The sequence below is a fragment of the Nerophis ophidion genome, linkage group LG21, assembly GCF_033978795.1.
Source record: "Nerophis ophidion isolate RoL-2023_Sa linkage group LG21, RoL_Noph_v1.0, whole genome shotgun sequence".
In the NCBI taxonomy this organism is placed as follows: Eukaryota; Metazoa; Chordata; class Actinopteri; order Syngnathiformes; family Syngnathidae; genus Nerophis; species Nerophis ophidion.
This window is the reverse complement of record NC_084631.1, coordinates 10253675-10275212: the sequence shown is the minus strand read 5'-3', so window position 1 is coordinate 10275212 and position 21538 is coordinate 10253675. Positions and strand designations below refer to the sequence as shown.

At 39.1% G+C, this 21538-nt stretch overlaps 1 protein-coding gene and 1 long non-coding RNA gene across 3 annotated transcripts in view; one reads left to right on the top strand and one right to left on the bottom strand.

Moving 5' to 3' along the window:
• phldb3 (pleckstrin homology-like domain, family B, member 3) overlaps positions 1 to 21538 on the bottom strand; it is a 78172-nt gene that overhangs the window by 31515 nt on the left and 25119 nt on the right. The window contains exons 3-6 of one of the 2 annotated variants that reach the window (XM_061881877.1): positions 13876 to 13986; positions 9951 to 10076; positions 9603 to 9731; positions 1668 to 1835 (exon numbers count right to left, since the gene is read on the bottom strand). In XM_061881877.1, the coding sequence (XP_061737861.1) occupies positions 1668 to 1835; positions 9603 to 9731; positions 9951 to 10076; positions 13876 to 13986 (534 nt within the window). Of the gene's footprint in view, positions 1 to 1667; positions 1836 to 9602; positions 9735 to 9950; positions 10077 to 13875; positions 13987 to 21538 lie in introns of both variants that reach the window. The other variant, XM_061881876.1, reaches the window with a different exon arrangement.
• On the top strand, positions 9608 to 12726 carry LOC133539744 (uncharacterized). The gene is made up of 2 exons (XR_009803483.1): positions 9608 to 9891; positions 9968 to 12726. It is a non-coding gene; the product is annotated as an uncharacterized LOC133539744 (long non-coding RNA).

The window sequence follows — 21538 nt, the reverse complement described above, 5'->3', positions numbered from 1 at the left end:
GGAAAGTACCCGCACTCTTTTACTACGAAACCACGCTGTTCTAAAACGTGGCTTGGCATTGTCTTGCTGAAATAAGCAGGGGCGTCCATGATAACATTGCTTGGATGACAACATATGTTGCTCCAAAACCTGTATGGACCTTTCAGCATTAATGGTGCCTAAACAGATGTGTAAGTTACCTATGCCTTGGGCACTAATACACCCCCATACCATCAAAGATGCTGGCTTGTGAACTTTGCGCCTATAACAATCCAGATGGTTATTTCCCTCTTTGTTCCGGAGAACACCACGTCCACAGTTTCCAAATATAATTTGAAATGTGGACTCGTCAGACCACAGAACACTGTTCCACTTTGCATTAGTCCATGTTAGATGAGCTTGGGCCCAGCGAAGCCGGCGTCGTTCCTGTATGTTGTTGATAAATGGGTTTTGCTTTGCATAGTAGAGTTTTAACTTGCACTAACAGATGTAACAACCAACTGTAGTTACTGACAGTGGTTTTATGAAGTGTTCCTGAGCTCATGTGGTGATATCCTTTACACACTGATGTCGGTTTTTGATGCAGTACCGCCTGAGGGACCAAAGGTCCGTATATCATCACTTACGTGCAGTGATTTTCCAGATTCTCTGAACCTTTTGATGATTTTACGGACCGTAGATGGTAAAATCCCTAAATTCCTTGCAATTGCTCGTTGAGAAATGTTGTTCTAAAACTGTTTGACAATTTGCTTACAAATTGGTGACCCTCGCCCCATCCTTGTTTGTAAATTACTTAGCATTTCATGGAAGGTGCTTTTATACCCAATCATGACACCCACTTGTTTCCAATTAGCCTGCACACCTGTAGGATGTTCCAAATAAGTGTTTGATGAGCATTTCTCAACTTTATCAGTATTTATTGCCACATTTCCCAACTTCTTTGTCACGTGTTGCTGACATCAAATTCTAAAGTTAATGATTATTTGCAAAAAAAAAAAAAAATGTTTATCAGTTTGAACCTCAAGTATGTTGTATTTGTAGCATATTCAACTGAATATGGGTTGAAAATGATTTGCAAATCATAGTATTCCGTTAATATTTACATCTAACACAATTTCCCAACTCATTCGGAAACGGTGTTTGTATTATTTGCAAAAAAAAATAAAGTTTATGAGTATGAATATCAAATATCTTGTCTTTGTAGTGCATTCAACTGAATATGGGTTGAAAAGGATTTGCAAATCATTGTTATCCGTTTATATTTACATCTAACACAATTTCCCAACTCATATATATATATATATATATATATATATATATATATATATATATATAAAATTATCAGCCATTATGCTGCTTAGCAGAATGGCACTGTGAACTATATCTATCTATGTCGCTATCTAGCTAAATAGATAGATAGCCAGCTAGCTAGATAGCTAGACTGATAGCGAGAAAGTTATTGTCAAGAGCGTTGTGTGCACGTTTTTTTCTCTTCTTCTGTTTTTTTAGTGTGTGTAAAGTAATTTGTCTTGCCACTTGCACACTTAAGTCTAGTATTTCACATATCTTCAGGGAGCATCCTTCTGGCACAATCCCTCTCTTCATTGCCCAGCTTAAGCTCCTCCTCCTCATGTGACCCACCGTTTTACGATGGGGGTCTAGTACTTGGTGGCCGTTTTGTCCTTTACCTGTGCAGCTTGGACCGCGTGATGCTGGCACAAGATCTCCTTCGCCAAGGACGCTCGTCGGTCTTCAGCGCCTTCCTCGTCCTCCTCGTCCAAGACGCTCTCGCGCTCCAGCACCCGAAACTCCCAGTCCTCGAAGGCCCGAACGGCCGCCTCCATCGCCTCCCTGTCCTGTGTTGAGAACACACCAATTATTTTATGGGTGCCCAAACAGACTGACGAATCAAAGGATGCAGGAGACATCGTTGTACAAAACCCAAAACCAGTGAAGTTGGCACGTTGTGTAATTCGTAAATAAAAACAGAATACAATTGATTAGACTGCACACACAAGATATTTATTGTTCGAGATGAGAAACTATTTTTTTTTTTTTTTGCAAATAATCATTAACTTAGAATGTAATGGCATTAAATGTACACATTTTCAGTGGGAGACAGGTCTGAACTACAGGCAGGTCAGTGTAGTACCCGCACTCTTTTACTATGAAGCCACACTGTAACCAGTGGCTTTGCATTGTCTTGCTGAAATAAGCAGGGGCGTCTATGATAACGTTGCTGGGATGCATACTTGCTAACCCTCCCGGATTTTCCGGGAGACTCCCGAATTTCAGCACCTCTCCCGAAAACCTCCCAGGAAACAATTTTTTCCCGAAAATCTCCCGAAATTCAGGCGGAACTGGAGGCCACGCCCCCTCCAGCTCCATGAGAAACTGACTCATCAATGTTGTTCACCTCTTAAACAGGACAATACTGCCATCTACTGTACATAGAATATAATAGAATGTAAATATATTCTACATACAAGTGCAGTCAAGGAACATGCATTAGGGAGTCTGTTCTGAAGCCCACAGTAAAGAGACGTAACTTCATCTCGTCGCCTGGTTATTGACTCCAACCCAGTATATTACACCGTCAACGAGCAAAATGAAGGAATACGCTTGCAAGTTCCAGAACGATTGGAAACAAGAATTTCAGTTTATCCAGGAGAGTTCCAAGAGGAAGGGGTATGTTGCCTGTAAATTTTGTAGAACAGACTTCTCCATTGAACACGGCAGCCGAACGGATATACTCAGTCATGAACGGTCAGCAAAGCACAAAGCGTCGGCAGCGCAGCATCGTTCACAACCCAGTATTATGGGCCACCTCGCAAAATGGGGACCCGAAATCGGAGGTCTCAAGGTTGGCAAGTATGCTGGGATGGCAACATATGTTTCTCCAAAAACTGTATGGACCTTTCAGCATTAATGGTGCCTTCACAGATGTGTAAGTTATCCATGCCTTGGGCACTAATACACCCCCATCACCGTCACAGATGCTGGCTTTTCAACTTTGTGTCTATAACAGTCTGGATGGTTCTTTTCCTCTTTGGTCCGGAGGACACAACGTCCAGAGTTACCAAAAACAATTTGAAATGTGAACTCGTCAGACTACAGAACACTATTACACTTTGCATTAGTCCATCTTAGATTAACTCGGGCCTAGCGAAGCCGGCGGCGTTTCTGGGTCTTGTTGCTTTTGCTTCTCATAGTAGAGTTTTAACTTGCACTTACAGATGTAGCGACAAACTGTAGTTATTGACAGTGGTTTTCTGAAGTGTTCCTGAGCCCATGTGGTGATATACTTTACACACTGATGTCCCTTTTTGATGCAGTACCGCCTGAGGGATCAAAGGTCACTGGCCCGCTGCTTATGTGCAGTGATTTCTACATATTTTCTGAAACTTTTGATGATATTACGGACCGTAGATAGTGAAATCCCTGAATTCCTTTCAATAGCTGGTTGAAAAATGTTGTTCTTAAATTGTTCGACAATTTTCTCACGCATTTGTTCACAAAGTGGTGACCCTCGCCCCATCCTTGCTTGCGAATGACTGAGCATTTCATAGAAGCTGCTTTTCTACCCAATCATGGCACCCACCTTTTCCCAATTAGCCTGTTCACCTGTGAGATGTTCCAAACAAGTGTTGATGAGCATTCCTCAACTTTCTCAGTCTTTTTTGCCATTTGTGACAGCTTTTTTGAAACATGTCGTAGTAAAAAAAAATAAAAAATATATACACACACACACATATTGATTCCTTCAGGTGAGTTCCTTCAGGAAAAAAAAAATGTATATATATATATATATATATATATATATATATATATATATATATACATACATATATATACCCACACAGATATATATATATATATATATACACACACACACACACATACATACATATACACACAGACATACATATATATGCATACATACATACATACATATACACATATACATATTTGTGTACCGAACGAGTTTCCACACGAACATATTAAGTAGTCACCTATGCTAAAGTCTTAACAAGCTGCTCCGTTCCGTTCTGCCTCTGTCTCCTACACAGCACCCAGAATTGTCCCACCCTCACAACCATCTGATTGGCTACACGCAAAACGGTAACAGCCAATCAGCAGTGCGTTTTCAGAGCGATAAGAGACAATCAGCAGTGCGTATTCAGAGGGCATGTGTGTGTGCGTGTTACGACAGCAAAGCCCTGTCCGTCTGTTATTTCACTTCACCTTTTTCTGTGCTGATTGAGCTGTATTAAAGCAGCAAAAAAGGACATGATGTTAAATGAAGAGTTTCTGTCTGTGATAGTTGGTATAATAATGTAAGTGCATCATAAAGCCTACATGAACTCCAGGGTGTTCAGGGATGAATAGTCTCTCCTATTGCTTTTGTACTATTTTTTCAGCTATAGTTACATTAATCATTAGTAATGTAGCAGCCTAGTTTTGAATGGCAGGGTCCCTGCTATCACATGTTGATACAAATACAACATTTCCGTAATAAAAATCAACTACATGTTTCCCAAATGCTGTAATAAATTAAGCATGATGAGTTGCTTGAAACTGTTTAAGGTTGCACTTTTTATATGTAGAAGAAAGAAAAGTTTTGTCATTTTATTTAATCTGAGCAACAACTTGAGGCCGTTTAATGTTGATTAATGTGGGCAGAATTTTTATAGTGTTCCCAATGTTAAAAGGATATAGCCATTGTTAACAAATCTGGTAAATAAATAACCAAAAAATGTATATTTTGTTTTTTTCTTACTGTAAAAAAAATTAACCGAACCGTGACCTCTAAACCGAGGTACGTACCGAACCAAAATTTTTGTGTACCGTTACACCCCTAAAATATATATATATATATTCGGTCAATCTCGAGTGTTGACAATAACAGAGCAAATGCAATAAAAAGACGTGCATAGTCTTGTTGTTTCACAGTCACGACACCTGCTGAAGCATAACAATGCCACAAAACTGCTTTGGAACCCAAATTTCCAGTAAACAAATCAAAACACACGTGGCGACAGTGAAGCAGTCGGATTGCGAAACAGGGCGTTTTCACTTCAGGCCTTGTCACTTTTACAAGCGACAAGTCATCCAACAGGTACACAACAGCAACTTTTCATCTGTTGTTTGGAACGTGGTAAAGTTAGCTAGGAGAAGCATTTGGGTGTTTAATGACAACAAACAAACACATGATGAATTGTCATTGCTTGTCGTCATTGCTTTAGATGTTGTGGACGCACAAGTAACAGGTTATATTGTATCAGATTTAACTTGTTCCAACAAGGGCTTATGCAAGGGCTCAATGGCGGCTCCTTTCAGACATGGGCTGTAAATAGGCTAGGCTGGCAATACAGTGTCCATTTCATTAGTGCCAGGGACCAGGTGAGTAGGGGAGAGCTGCTCAATCCAAATGAATAGCTAATTAGCTCTGACGCTAACATATGGAGTGATATTACTGCCATAACTCCCCAAACACACATTTTTTAATACTCAGGCTCGACGAATCACAAGTAAAAAAATATATATACTCTTTAAAATATTTTAAAAAACACATTAAAAAAATATATTTAATGCAAGTAAAAGAAAGACTGGTAAATAACAAAAAATAATTTCTGCAAGTAAAAATATGATTTGCAAGTATAAAAACATTTTTTGAAAGTAAAAAAAAAAATTCACAAGTAAAAAAAACGATTTTATGCAAGAAAAAAAATACTGCCAAGTAACAAAAACTAATTTCTGCGAGTAAAAATACGATTTGCAAGTATAAAAACATTTTTTGCAAGTAATAAACAATTTGCAAGTATAAAATCAATGTTCTGCAAGTAAAAAGAAAATTTTCAAAAATAAAAAACAATTTTCTGCAAATAAACAAACGATTCTTAAGTAAAAAAAATGTTTTGCAAATAAAAAAATAACAGATAAAAAAAACTATTTTCTGCACGTAAAAAGAAGATTCCTGACATAAAAAACCAATTTTCTGCAAATAAACTATTCTTAAGTAAAAAAATATTTTGCAAATAAAAAATATTAACAGGTAAAAAAAAAACTATTTTCTGCAGGTAAAAAGAAGATTCCTGACATGAAAAACTATTTTCTGCCAATCAAAAAAAAAATGATTCACAAGTGAACAAAAAATAAAAATTCTGCAATTATAAAAATGATTCCCAAGTATAAAAACAATTTTCGCAAGAAAAAAACTACTCTCAACAATAAAGAAAAATGTACTTACAGGTATTAAAAAAAAAAAAAATCTGCAAATAAAACGATTCCCAAGTGAAAAAAATATTTTTTTGCAAGTACATTTTTTTTCCGCAAGTATAAAGAATATTTTCTGCAAGTAAAAATATTATTAACAGGTAAAAATAAAAAATCAATTTTCTGCAAGGGCTGGTATGTGATTTGAACTTAATGAAAAATACTGAAAATAAGCTGGGGGTCTGAGGGCTTTTAACCCCCTGGTGGGGGGGGGGAGCTCCTGGTTTTTCAGCATATGAACATGCAAAAAGTAGCAAAAAAAAGCACCATTTAAAGATGTTATAGTGTTTAAAGTATTGAAAAATTATGAACAGAGTTTACATAAATACAATCCATTCATCCAAATGAATCACTATGTGTGCTTCAGTCACTATGTTACTTAGTCATTACAGTAATTACCACATGTGTTCATATCCACAGGAACCACATGGGTTAGCCTACTCTATACAGTATTTAAAACCTAACGAGTATTCACTTCACAGACACAGATGGTTCCTCTGGTTATTTACATTATTTATACATCACTTTGGTTAATTCACACATTACTTTGGCATTTTTGCTTTGTTGAGCCTTTCCGGACAAATTTCTGAACAGCTAGCATTTTCCTTTTTCTTTCTGCTTTAGTAGATTCTGCTTTGGATTTTACAGCCAATTTATGTCTCTTCGACTCCCTCTCCACTTCCAACTGCTTTAAATGCAAAAATCCTGCAGGAGTACAAACAATGTTTCCTCGATTAGCTAACTTTCTTTATCTGAATAGCCGTTTGTGATTTATAGCATGATACAACAAATATCTTGCAGTCGTGTTGTTTATTGTTTCAAAATGTTTTAGTATATAAATCACCCGCTTGAATATTCCCTCTTCTCTTCTCCGACTCGCTCATCGTCATTTGGGATGTGCGCGTCTGTTGTGATTTCCCTTTCTGGCTCGTAGACCCGCCCTATCATGCCTCTGATTGACGTGTCCGTAATGTTTTGCCCTAATCGTAACCAATCGTGACTCATCATAATAAACCAACCAATCATCATTGATGTTTCCCGTATGTTTTGTCCCCTGCCCGTGGAGTTGCTTCGCTACATAGCTTCGATTTTTAAGTTAATCATTTTTTAAAAGAAAATTACTGGATTATCAAAAACTGTACTCATTACGGGAAAACCGTAGTAGTTGGGAGGAATGGCAAAGAAATAGATCAAGATTTTAACACACATTGTAGGTCGGAAAAAACTAAGAAAAACGGAAAATAATTTTCTATATTTTTACAGAGATAAAAAAGATCAATTTCCGACTATAGACGAAAAAAATCACATGCCTGGCAAAGAAAAAACGATTCGCAGGTAAAAAAAAATGTCTGCACGTAAAAAACTATACATATATATATACAAATATGTATATGTTATATATGTTTATAAACATATATAGACACATATACACATACAAACATATATATATATAAATACATATGTATATCACAAACACACACATATATATAAATATATATATATATATACATATATATACATACATATCTATACACATATATACATACATATATATATATATATATACATACATATCCATACATATATACATACATATATATGTATATACATATATATACACATAAATATATATATATATATATATATATATATACACAAATATATATGTATATATATATATACATATATACACACACATATATATATATACATACATATACATATATATATATATATATATATATATATATATATATATATATATATATATATATATACACACACACATATATACACACACACATATATATATATATATATATATATATATATATATATAAAATGTATGTCTAATATGTTGTTGTGATAGAATTTACATTAGTTTAGGGCTTTTTAGCCAACAGCACCCAAAGCTAATGCGCGTGCACGTGTTACGTACGCACTACTTAGGTCATTACGTTCGAGAAGTGGTAAGAGGGCGGGAAATAATGCTTAAAAAACATTGGAAAGTTAGCGCCGGCTAGGCATCTGTATAAATGTTGCAAACAGATGTCTTAATAATATTTTTTGTGTAATCATTACAAACTAAACATTGTGAATATTTTATATTTATGATAATCAGTGTGTGAATTTTAACCCAAAAAATAAATGCAAATATTCTTGCAGCGTCTTTTAATATTCTGTTTTTTTGTTTTTGTTTAATTAGTTAAAAATACATGGACATAATATAACGTATGGAATTCCAAATCCAAAAATGTCATCATAAATATAAACACAGGAGACAAACAAAAGGGTACAGGTAATTAGCTACTACCATAAATTCCGGACTATAAGCCGGTACTTTTTTCCTCCGCTTTGAACCCTAAGACTTATAAAACGGTGCGACTAATTTGCGGATTTTTCTTTGCTAACGGCCATGATGCAAATAGTTTTCCAAAAAAAAAAGGCAAATACACCTAAAAGGTGTGATATTGTTTGTGCAATGGTGCCAACTTTTCTTAAGTTCACTCACAGAAGGTGCTGCAGTGTCCTTCCATTTAGTGCTTTCAACCGAAAGTACGAGTGATATTGTTTGTGCAATGGTGCCATCTTTTCTTAAGTTCACTCACAGAAGGTGCTGCAGTGTCCTTCCATTTAGTGCTTTCAACCGAAAGTACGAGTGTTGCTCCGTCTTTTAGCCGTCCATAGCGTTTCTACTTGTATGGATTCTTCATTGATCGCTCCAAGCAACGTTTGTAAGTTATACAATGTAACTAAGACAATTCTTACTTACTAAATCATCCCCTGTGTGATGTCTGTAGGAGTGTTTTCATGCATATTTGTACTGCTGTCATCATGTAATCAAGCTAGCGTCATTAGCATTGGCTAATATGCTAACACGCTTACGAGTGTCTGTGTTAGTATTATTAACTTACAATGGCATTCTTTTTGTATCATTTCAGTTTCGTGAGTTCACCAAAACGTCACCCTGGAGTTATTGAGTCTGTTTAGCTGATTGGAGAGCTAGCTCACGCAGCTAGTGGGTCCATGACGATAACTTCTGTTTTGTTTGATCAGCCGTTTTACTGCTGTGTTACAGATTCTGTTTGGAAAGACTTAAGGTGTGTAAATAAACATTTACAAAGTATTTCTGTAAATAACTCATTTTACAAGGTATATATCTGCTGCTTATAAAATAGCCCGGTGTGGTTAATATATGGGAGAATTTGTTTGTCTTAAAATTTTGCGGTGTGGCTTGCTGTACATACTGGTGTGCTCTAAAGTCCGGAACATATGTTATGTTGGATAGATAATAAAGCTCGGCCAGTAATAAAGAAGCGAAAGTAGTCATGTTGCCATCCACTCACGTGCTGCATTTGGAGCGTCAGCCGCTCCCGCTGGCTCTCTGGCTGACTTGGGATCAGCTCCTGGATTTCCTCGCACTTCCTCCTCAGCTCCTCCACTCGCGCTCGCTCCTCCTCCAGACGCTCTCGCTCCTGCTGGGAAACAGAAAGCTGAGCTGAGCGACTCGCCGGCCTGACTGGAAGTGTTTTTTGTTTTCTTTCTCAGGCTGTGCTCCCGAGATGCGTATCTGGTCCACAGATGAGTCCTGTGAGCAGTCATCGTGCTGGGAATCATCACTCCCCATCGATACCAGTGTGTGTTTACTCAAAGAGGATCATGACACATTCACAGGAAGTGCTGATCTTTCTTACTTTCGGTTTCTCTGCAGGTTTGGTCTGGGCTCGCTGTTGCAGTTCTCCCAGCTTCTCCTCGTGTTTCAGCAGCTGCGCCTTCTCCGTCTGCAGTTCTCCCTGGAGCAGGGCAATCTCCAGCTGCAGCTGAGAGCACGCGACAGGCGGGAGTTTAGCAGCGAGGAAGTAATCTTTTTGACCACATGGTCGCTTATCAACAAGCATATTACACAACACAACCAGTGTTGGAAGGGACAAACTGCTCAGTCAGAATTTTTTTTTTACAGCGCTGAGAGTTGCCATAGCGACGTTTTACAGCGAATGCAGAGGTGGATAAAAGCGCTAGTTCCTGACCATGATCCTACTCATAATATTTGAAATGTACCTCCTGCCATCAACATCGGGAAGTTACCTACAGCCACAGCAGTTGATACCATTTTTTGGTGGACCGAGATATAACTACAGACCATAGCGGTTATTTTCGTGTTGACAATGCACCCAGCAAATGTAGAAGAGAATACTTTTCATTAGAGATGTCAAATAATATCGGACTGCCAATATTATCGGCCGATAAATGCTTTAAAATGTAATATCGGAAATGATCGGTATCAGTTTCGAAAAGTAAAATGTATGACTTTTTCAAACGCCGCTGCACGAAGTGGTACATGGACGTAAGGAGAAGTACAGAGCAGTTGAGTCTCCCAGTCATACTTGCCAACCCTCCCGATTTTCCCGGGTGACTCCCAAATTTCAGTGCCCCTCCCAAAAATCTCCCGGGGCAACCATTCTCCCGAATTTCTCCCGATTTCCACCCAGACAACAATATTGGGGTCGTGCCTTAAAGGCACTGCCTATGCGCGCCGGCCCAATCACATATTATCTACAGGTTTTCACACACACAAGTGAATGCGAGGCATACTTTATTAACAGCCATACAGGTCACACTGAGGGTGGCCGTATAAACAACTTTAACACTGTTACAAATACGCGCCACACTTGAACCCACACCAAACAAGAATGACAAACACATTTCGGGAGAACATCCGCACCGTAACACAACATAAACACAACAGAACAAATACCCAGAACCTAGGGGTGTAACGGTACGTGTATTGAACCGTTTCGGTACGGGGGTTTCAGTTCGGCACGCGGCAGTGTGTGTGTGTGTGTGTGTGTGTGTGTGTGTGTGTGTGTGTGTGTGTGTGTGTGTGTGTGTGTGTGTGAGAATAGTCTCTCCTATTGCAATTATACTATTTTTTCAGCTATAGTTACATGAATCAGTAATGTAGCAGCCTAGTTTTGAATAGCAGGGTCCCTGCTATCACATGTTGATAAAAATACAACATTTACATAATAAAAGTCAACTACAGGCTACCCAAACGCTGTAATAAATTAAGCATGATGAGTTGGCATTAAACAGTTTCAATGGAAACTGTTTAATGTTGCACTTTTTATTTGTAGAAGAAAGGTTTTGTAATTTTATTTAATCAAAGCAACAACTTGAGGCAGTTTAATGTGGATTAACGTGGGCAGAATTATTATAGTGTTCCCAATGTTAAAAGGATAAAGCCATTGTTTACAAATTTGGTAAATAAATAACCAAAATATTTATATTTTGTTGTTTTCTTACACTACCGAAAATTAACCGAACCATGACCTCTAAACCGAGGTACGTACCGTACCGAAATTTTTGTGTACCGTTACACCCCTACTAAAACCCCTTGCAGCACTAACTCTTTCGGGACGCTACAATATAAACCCCTGCTACGCCCCCCCCCCCCACCCCCTCAACTCAAACCAACCCCACACACCTCAACCTCCTCATGTCCCAGATTCCAAGCTGCTGTTTTAAGGTATGTTAAAAAAAATATGCACTTTGTGACTTCAATAATAAATATGGCAGTGCCATGTTGGCATTTTTTTCGATAACTTGAGTTGATTTATTTTGGAAAACCTTGTTACATGGTTTAATGCATCCAGCGGGGCATCACAACAAAATTAGGCATAATAATGTGTTAATTCCACGACTGTATATATCAGTATCGGTTGATATCGGAATTGGTAATTAAGAGTTGGACAATATCGGAATATCGGCAAAAAAGTCATTATCGGACATCTCTACTTTTCATATATATCTGTAGTATTCATTAATACCGCCGTACTAATAAAGTACGGCGGTATTAATGAATTAAAAACTGTACTACAGTGCTCTTTAAAAATACCGGTAATTTTTTTTTCCCCCGGACATGACGGCGCGCCGTTGTCACATTATGTCATTGCTAGTGAAACGAGCAGAGGAGAATGTTACACGCTGACGCACGGAGTACTTACAAGCAGAAACAGTGTGGAGACACAAGAGAGAGAATGGATGCATTTTGGCTTAAAAACTAACAAAAAAGTTGAAGCGGCGCTCTGCAAGATGTGCTTAGCATCTTGCAGATCCAAACAAGCCAAAACAACAACAAGAAACTGTACTGTCCTGTGTGCGCTGCTCTGCCAACACGCGCACACACACAAAGTCCCTTTGGTGCCCTCACAAAAGATCAGCAATCACAAATAAATCCCTAACTTTAACAACCCTATTGCTACAATAATACACATTTAAAAAGTAAAATTCCACGCACAGTACATTAGGAAGGGAGCGGACAGAGGAGGAGCAGTAAGGGGTAGGAAGAAAGGGCCCTGTGTGTGTTGTCTTAAATGACAGGTAGTCTTCTCCTTCGCTGTGAAATAAGTCTGCTTTGGCAAATTTTTCCATAAAAGTAAGTTCTCATCACAATTAATAACTGGTACGACGCCTCTGCCTCTTTGATCAACATCTTTGAGACTGAAGTTCTGTTCTGCAGAACTTTCCTGAAGAAATCTGCCTCCGTCTGACACTCGCTGCTCCGTAAACAAGCCCCTCCCACTCTGTTTGTGCCTTTTCTGCAAGAAGCAGAGCTTCATATGTCAGTCAAAAGTGCGGATTTTAACCATTGAAATCATTTCTGTAGTTTGAAAACATCCAGCGGGCCGCATTGAAATGTTAATTATGTTGTAATATGCCCAAATAGCCCAGTTAACTGTTTTTAAAATGCTGTTTTGCAAGACCCGTGTCACGTGACTTCAAACTCGACACCTAATTGGCTGGTTCTGACACAGGATCGATTGCTTTAGTCTTAATTTACCGGAAGCAAGTTTTGCTTTTTAAAGCAGCAGATTTTTCAGCACTGAATGTTTTTACGCTGATTTTTTTTCTACACTGAATTTTCATACACTGTATTTTTTTTTTATATTGTATTTTTTACACTAAAATCTTTTACACTACCTTTTTTTTCTATACACTGAATTTTTCAGCACTGACTTTTTTTAAACTGAACTTTAATACTTAAATTTTTTACACTTTATTTTTTACAAACTTTTTTTTTTACAACTAATTTTTATACACTAAATCTTTATACACTGAATATTTTGCACTGATTTTTTTCAGCACTGTGTTTGTTTTCATTGAATTTTTATACCCTTAACTTTTTTACAATTAATTTTTTACACTGAATTTTTATACAATTCATTTTGATACATGGTATTTTTCAGCTCTGAATGTTTTACACTGAATTTCTAAACACATGGAGCTCGCTAACAAATTTGTTTTCAATGAAATTATCATATTTTGATGTAAAAAAAATTCGGTACACAAAATTCAAACACAAAAACTACAGTTACATAAAATCAGTGAAAAAAAAAAAGCTTTTGTAATAAAGACACAAATTAACCTCCATAGCTTCCTCAATCCCTTCAATAGGAGCAAGCACAAAATGTCTGCCAGGGGACACAAAATAAATGAATGGATCATTCGTACACAGGACACATATATAAAAGTTGTCAAACGGAGGGATTCGTAAATCGAGCTTCAACTGTAGTAGAAAGTAATTTCCACAAAAGAAGAAGAGAAGTCAGTCATTCTTACCTCAATCTTCAGTTCCTCCTTCTGCTGGTCGAGCTCTGCGATTCTCTGCTGGAGCTTGGAGGGCGACGACCAGAGCTTCATTGAGCCCACCTCTGTCTTCTTCACGCAGGACTGATGGACAACACATCTCGTGCTTTATTTTACAAACACGCTGCTGTTTTGAGTAGAATAAAAAGAATCACAGAGGGCACGGGTGTCTAAATGTTTCCAGCGAGGGCCCACATAAGGCAAAATTTAAGGATTTTGATACCATTGGTAAATTAAAGATATTAAAACCAATACAATTTACTGTAGGTCGATCAATGTATGCTAAGTTATCTGAACACAAAATCCAATTAAATCATAAAAATGGCTAAATATACTAGAGCAGGGGTCACCAACCTTTTTGAAAGCAACAGCTACTTCTTGGGTACTGATTAATGCGAAGGGCTACCAGTTTGATACACACTTAAATAAATTGCCAGAAATAGCCAATTTGCTCAATTTACCTTTAATAAATAAATCTATATATATACATATAAAAATGGGTATTTCTGTCTGTCATTCCGTCGTACATTTTTTTTTCCTTTTACGGAAGGTTTTTTGTAGAGAGTAAATGATGAAAAAAACACTTAATTGAACGGTTTAAAAGAGGAGAAAACAGGAAAAATATGAAAATTTAATTTTGAAACATAGTTTATCTTCTATTTCGACTCTTTAAAATTCAAAATTCACCCGAAAAAAAAAAAGAAAAAAACTAGGTAATTTGAATCTTTTTGAAAAAAATTTAAAAAATAATTTATGGAACATCATTAGTAATTTTTCCTGATTAAGATTAATTTTACAATTTTGATGACGTGTTTTAAATAGGTATATAACAAATTGGACCAAGTTATATTTCTAACAAAGACAAATCATTATTTCTTCTAGATTTTCCAGAACAAAAATTTTAAAAGAAATTCAAAAGAATAGAATAGAATAGAATAGAAGAATAGAGTTTTATTGTCATTATTGCAATGAACAGGTTCAAAGAACAACGAAATTGGAGCAGCTCCTCCTAAGGTGCATATACAATATGGTAGTATAAATTAAAAATAAATAAATAAATAAAAAATAAATTAAAAAAAAAAGATACAGATGACAGATGTATCTATGTATACATACATAAAACATTATTTCACATTGTAGTCCAAAAAAATAGAAAAACATTTAAACATTACACATGAGGACATGATGGACATATGGACACTCAGTGCCTGTTTAGTGCTACTATGGCTCTTGGGTAAAAGCTATTTTTTAGTCTATTGGTGCTCGCTTTTAGCACCCTGTAGCGTCTGCCTGAGGGTAGCAGTTCCAGGTGGCTGTGCCCGGGGTGGAATGGGTCTTTCAGGATGCTCTGTGCTTTCCTGAGACAGCGGGAGCTGTACAGGTCAGCCAGGGGGGGAGGGGGCATCCGATTAACTTCTGGGCGGTCTTTATGACTCTCTGGAGCGCCGTTCTCTCTGCGGCCGTGCAGCTGCTGAACCACACGCAGATGCAGTAGGTCAGGATGCTCTCAATGGAGCACCGGTAGAAGGACACCAGCAGTTCCTGAGAGAGGTGGTTGTTCCTGAGTATTCTCAGGAAGTGCAGTCTCTGGTGTGCCTTCTTGATGGTAGCCGTGGTGTTGGTGCTCCAGGATAGGTCGTTGGCCAGGTGGACTCCCAGGGAGCGGAAGTCGGAGACCCTCTCCACACAGTCACCACTGATGATCAGGGGCAGGATGTCCGTTTTTTTCATCCTGAAGTCTATGACCAGCTCCTTGGTCTTGGAGGTGCTCAGGGCCAGGTTGTTGACTTTGCACCAATCCGACAGCTTCTCCACCTCATCCCGATATGCAGCCTCGTCTCCCTCCGAGATGAGCCCCACTACGGTGGTGTCATCCGCAAATTTGATGATGGAGTTGCTGGAGTGGGCAGGTGTGCAGTCGTATGTGTAGATGGAGTAGAGAAGGGGGCTCAGCACGCAGCCTTGTGGAGAGCCGGTACTGAGGTGCAGGCTTGATGACATGTGGCGACCCAACTGCACCCTCTGGGGGCGGTTGGATAAGAAGTCCTTAATCCACATGCAGATGGAGTTCGAGAGACCCAGGTCTGACAGTTTGGACACCAGTCTATCAGGAATAATGGTGTTAAATGCCGAGCTATAATCCACAAAAAGCAGCCGCACGTAGCTTCCCCCCGTCTCCAGGTGACCCAGGGAGGAGTGTAGGGCTGTGGCGATGGCGTCCTCTGTGGACCTGTTGGCTCTGTAGGCAAACTGGTGTGGGTCGAGCTCGGGAGGGAGGACTGAGGTGATATGGGTCCGTACCAGCTTCTCGAAGCACTTCATAGCTATAGGTGTAAGTGCAACTGGACGGTAGTCATTCAGACATCTGACAGAGTTCTTCTTCGGCACCGGGATTATTGTGGAGGTCTTCAGGCATGATGGGATGACGGCCTGGGAGAGGGACTGGGTGAAGATCTTCGTAAATACTCCGGCTAGCTGGTCTGCACAGTCTCTTAGTACCTGTCCCGGGACTCCATCTGGGCCCGTAGCCTTCCTCGGGTTCACTGCCTTCAGCGTGCGTCTCACCTCATGCTCCTCCAGTATAAGGGTGCAGCTGCTGTGGGTGTTGGGTGGAACTGTTGTGACGGCTGCAGGTGTTTTTCTCTCAAATCGGGCGAAGAAGCTGTTTAACTCCCCCGCTCGAGAGGCGTCGCCGTCAGCCGAAGGGTTACTGGGTCTGAAGTTGGTCATGTCTTTTATTCCTTTCCATACCTCCTTGGTGTTGTTGCTCTGCAGGTGGGCTTCCATTTTCCTCCTATGTTCGGCTTTTGCCTCTCTGATGCCTCTCTTCAGATTGGCTCTGGCAGCACTGTAGAGTGCCAGGTCCTGCGCTTTGAAGGCACTGTCTCTCTCTTTGAGTAAGCCCTGGACTGTTTTTGTCATCCAGGGCTTCCTGTTGGGGTAGACTCGGATGCGCTTGTCCACTGTGACAGTGTCTATGCAGTGTTTGATGTACCCCAGGACTGCTTCTGTGTACTGCTCCAAGTCTGGGTTTTCAAAAACTGACCAGTCTGTTGTATCAAAGCAGTCCTGCAGCTGTTCCATGGCTCCCTCCGGCCATGTTTTGACCGTTTTGGTTGTGATAGGAGCACTTTTTCTTATTGGTGTGTAAGCTGGCAAAAGGAGCAGGGATATGTGGTCAGACTTGCCTAATTGGGGAAGTTGTTTGGCTCTATATCCTTTTTTTATGTTGGAATAGACTTTGTCCAGTGTGTTAGCTCCCCTCGTAGCACACTTCACATGCTGGTGAAGTTTGGGGAGCACTTTTTTCAGGTCGACATGATTAAAGTCCCCCGCTATGATGTGGATGCCGTCGGGATATTTGTTCTGTTGTGCACTGATTGTATCGTGCAACAGAGCTAGCGCCGTGCTAGCGTTAGCATCGGGAGCTATATACACGTTTGTGATCAGGACAGCAGAGTGCTCCCTGGCTAGATGGAAGGGTCGGCATTTGACATATGATTTAAATTTTATTCTACAGATTTTCTAGATTTGCCAGGATCATTTTTTTGTATTTTAATCATAATAAGTTTGAAGAAATATTTCACAAATATTCTTCGTCAAAAAAACAGAAGCTAAAATGAAGAATTAAATTAAAATGTATTTTTTATTCTTTACAATAAAAAAATACATTTACTTGAACATTGAATTATGGGAAGGAAGGAATTTAAAAGGTAAAAAGGTATATGTGTTTAAAAATCCTAAAATCATTTTTAAGGTTGTATTTTTTCTCTAAAATTCTTTCTGAAAGTTATAAGAAGCCAAGTAAAAAAAATACATGAATTTATTTAAACAAGTGAAGACCAAGTCTTTAAAATTTTTTCTTGGATTTTCAAATTCTATTTGAGTTTTGTCTCTCTTAGAATTAAAAATGTCGAGCAAAGCGAGACCAGCTTGCAATATCCATCCATCCATTTTCTACCGCTTCTTCCCTTTTGGAGTCGCGGGGGGCGCTGGCGCCTATCTCAGCTACAATTGGGCGGAAGGCGGTGTACACCGTGGACAAGTCGCCACCTCATCGCAGGGCCAACACAGATAGACAGACAACATTCACACACTAGGGCCAATTTAGTGTTGCCAATCAACCTATCCCCAGGTGCATGTCTTTGGAAAAGGGAGGAAGCCGGAGTACCCGGAGGGAACCCAGCTTGCTATAAATAAATACAATTTTAAAAATAGAGGCAGCTCACTGGTAAGTGCTGCAATTTGAGCTATTTTTACAACAGGCCAGCGGGCTACTCGTCTGGTCCTTACGGGCTACCTGGTGCCCGCGGGCACCGCGTTGGTGACCCCTGTACTAGAGATACCAATACTACAGTAGTATTGGCCATTCGACGAGATCAAAACAATCAGAACACACTGTTAAGTATCGTGGCCACTGATTGGCACAGGCAGCATTACTAACATTAGCATGCTATCGTTTTTTACCCAATTTTGCAGCCGAGCGCCTCAGACTCATGATAACTTGCTAAGTTAGCATGTTAACAGTTAGCATGTGTCAAGTACCAAGTGTATGATTCCGAGGTGTTTGGCTGCAAAACTGGTGATAAAATTTAGAATGCTAGAATGCTAACATTAACATGCTAACTCTTAGCATGCTGACTTTATTGTACTACCTTTTTTAGCCAATTTTGCAGCCAAGCCCCTCAGACTCAAAATAATTTGGTACCTGACATACTAACTAACATACCAACATCCATCCATCCATCCATTTTCTACCGCTTATTCCCTTTTGGGGTCGCGGGGGGCGCTGGCGCCTATCTCAGCTACAATCGGGTGGAAGGCGGGGTACACCCTGGACAAGTCGCCACCTCATCGCAGGGCCAACACAGATAGACAGACAACATTCACACTCACATCCACACACTAACATCAGCATGCTATTTTTTTTGTGCCAAATTTACAACCAAATAGTGTCGTCCCAATACCAATATTTTGGTACCAGTACCAAAATTATTTTGATACTTTTCTAAATAAAGGGGACCACAAAAAATTGCATTCTTGGCATTTTTTTTAACAAAATATCTTTGGGTTCATTAAACATTTGTTTCTTATTGTAAGTTTTTTCATAAATAATATAGTGAACATACTGGACAACTTGTCTTTTATTAGTAAGTAAGCAAACAAAAATGCTCCTAATTTATTCTACTGACCTATGCATTAACACAGGGTTCGGGAACCTTTTTGGCTGAGAGAGCCAAAAAGCCAAATATTTTAAAATATATTTCCGTAAGAGCCATATAATATTTTTTTTAACACTGAAAACAACTAAATGCGTGAATTTTTAAGTAAGACCAACACTTCTAGAGTATAATAGGTCTCTTATTCTTTGTTATAACATTGTTATTCTGAAACTAACTGTGAAAGGGGCGTGGCCTGCGGGCCTGCAGCGACAGGTGCGTAGATGGCCCACGCGGGCCTTGTTATCTAATCAGCCGTCTCTCTGTTATAAGCAGCGGCCAGGAGGAGAGACGGGGTTGGGGCTTGAAATACAATTGCTGGAAAACAACTGAGAGACTTATTGAAAAATAAAACAATATTGTAACCCTGAAACAGGCTCTCATGTCGGTGCTTGGGGGTCTGAAGAACCCCATGGAGGACAAGCCCCACACTAACCAATAATAAATAAATAACTTCTTACCATTAACGCAACTTCTTGAACAGGTGGGGTAGAAAACGGATGGATGGATTAAAAATGCATGAGAATGTTTTATATTTTAACACTGTAATTACAAGTGGAATTATTTATTACTTATCGTGTTAAGCAACGTCAGTTCAGATTTATCAGAGAGCCAGATGCAGTCATCAAAAGAGCCACATCTGGCTCTAGAGCCATAGGTTCCCTACCCCTGCATTAACATATTGTGTCATTGTGCCATTCAATTATTTTGTCAAAATTATTCAGGACAAGTGGTAGAAAATGAATTATTAATCTACTTATTCATTTCCTGTTAATAACTGCTTACTTTCTGTTTTAATATGTTCCAGCTACACTTCTGTTAAAATGTAATAATTATGAATTATTCTGTTGTTTGGATGCTTTAGATTAGTTTTGGATGATACCACAAATTTGGGTATCAATCCGATACCAAGTCGTTACAGGATCATACATTGGTCGTATTCAAAGTCCTCATCTGTCCAGGGACATATTTAATGAGTTTATAAATATAGTATAATAAAAAAAATTTAAAAAAAGAAGAAGATGTGATGCCAAAAAATATCGACGTATTTATAGTTGTATCGACTCAATACGCTCCTGTATTTGGTATCATTACAGTGGATCTAAGGTGTAGATCCACCAATGGCGTTTCTTTACATTTTGACACCGGTGAGCTACGGTGTGTAGTGAAAGATGTTCAGCTATTTTTCGTCCTGCAGGGATGATACTCGTAAGAAACTTTATTTTACTTTATTTGTCGCCATGGAGACCAGGATTAGTGATTTAGAAGTAGCTAAAACACTAACGACTGTGGCTGGACTTTAGCCGCTATCTTGCAAGCCATGTCCCAAAGCACCACTTCCGGAGGGCGTTTCAGTGTTATAACTTCACCTTTATTGACGGCGTGGCGCAGTGGGAGAGTGGCCGTGCGCAACCCGAGGGTCACTGGTTCAAATCCCAACTAGAACCAACCTCGTCACGTCCGTTGTGTCCTGAGCAAGACACTGCACCCTTGCTCCTGATGGGTGCTGGTTGGCGCCTTGCATGGCAGCTCCCTCCATCAGTGTGTGAATGTGTGTGAATGGGTAAATGTGGAAGTAGTGTCAAAGCGCTTTGAGTACCTTGAAGGTAGAAAAGCACTATACAAGTACAACCCATTTATCATTTATTTATCATTGTCAGTTTTTAGGCCAAAATGTGTTCGTTCTCCCTTTTCTGTCCACACACTTTGTCTGCTTGTAAGTACTCTGTGATTGTGCACTACCAAACATGCTCCTCTGCTCGTAAACCAGCAATGACACGACGTGACGACGACGGAGCTTTTCAGAGGCGGTATAGTACCGAATATGATTCATTAGTATCGTGGTTCTATACTAATACCGCGATATCCTACAACCCTACAGCCAAACACCTCAGAGTCATATAACTTAGAACTTTATAAATGCTAACTGTTAGCATGCTAACTTTTTTAGCTAATTTTACATGTTTATGCTAATTATAAAATTTGGAGCTCTATTCTAAATGATAGCACGCTAATGTTAGCATTTAAGTTTGGCTTGCGTATTTCGGCGGCTGGCGCAGCTCGGCATTCACACGCAGTTTCTCCCAAAATGCATATTCTAGTTGTTTCGGATAATGTTCTTATTTTGTCTTTAAAGGCCTACTGAAATGAGATTTTATTATTTAAACGGGGATAGCAGGTCCATTCTATGTGTCATACTTGATCATTTCGCGATATTGCCATATTTTTGCTGAAAGGATTTAGTAAAGAACATCGACGATAAAGTTCGCAACATTTGGTCGCTAATAAAAAAGGCTTGCCTGTACCGGAAGTAGCAGACGACGTGTGCGTGACGTCACCGGTTGTTGGGCTCCTCACATCTTCACATTGTTTATAATGTGAGCCACCAGCAGCAAGTGCAATTCGGACCGAGAAAG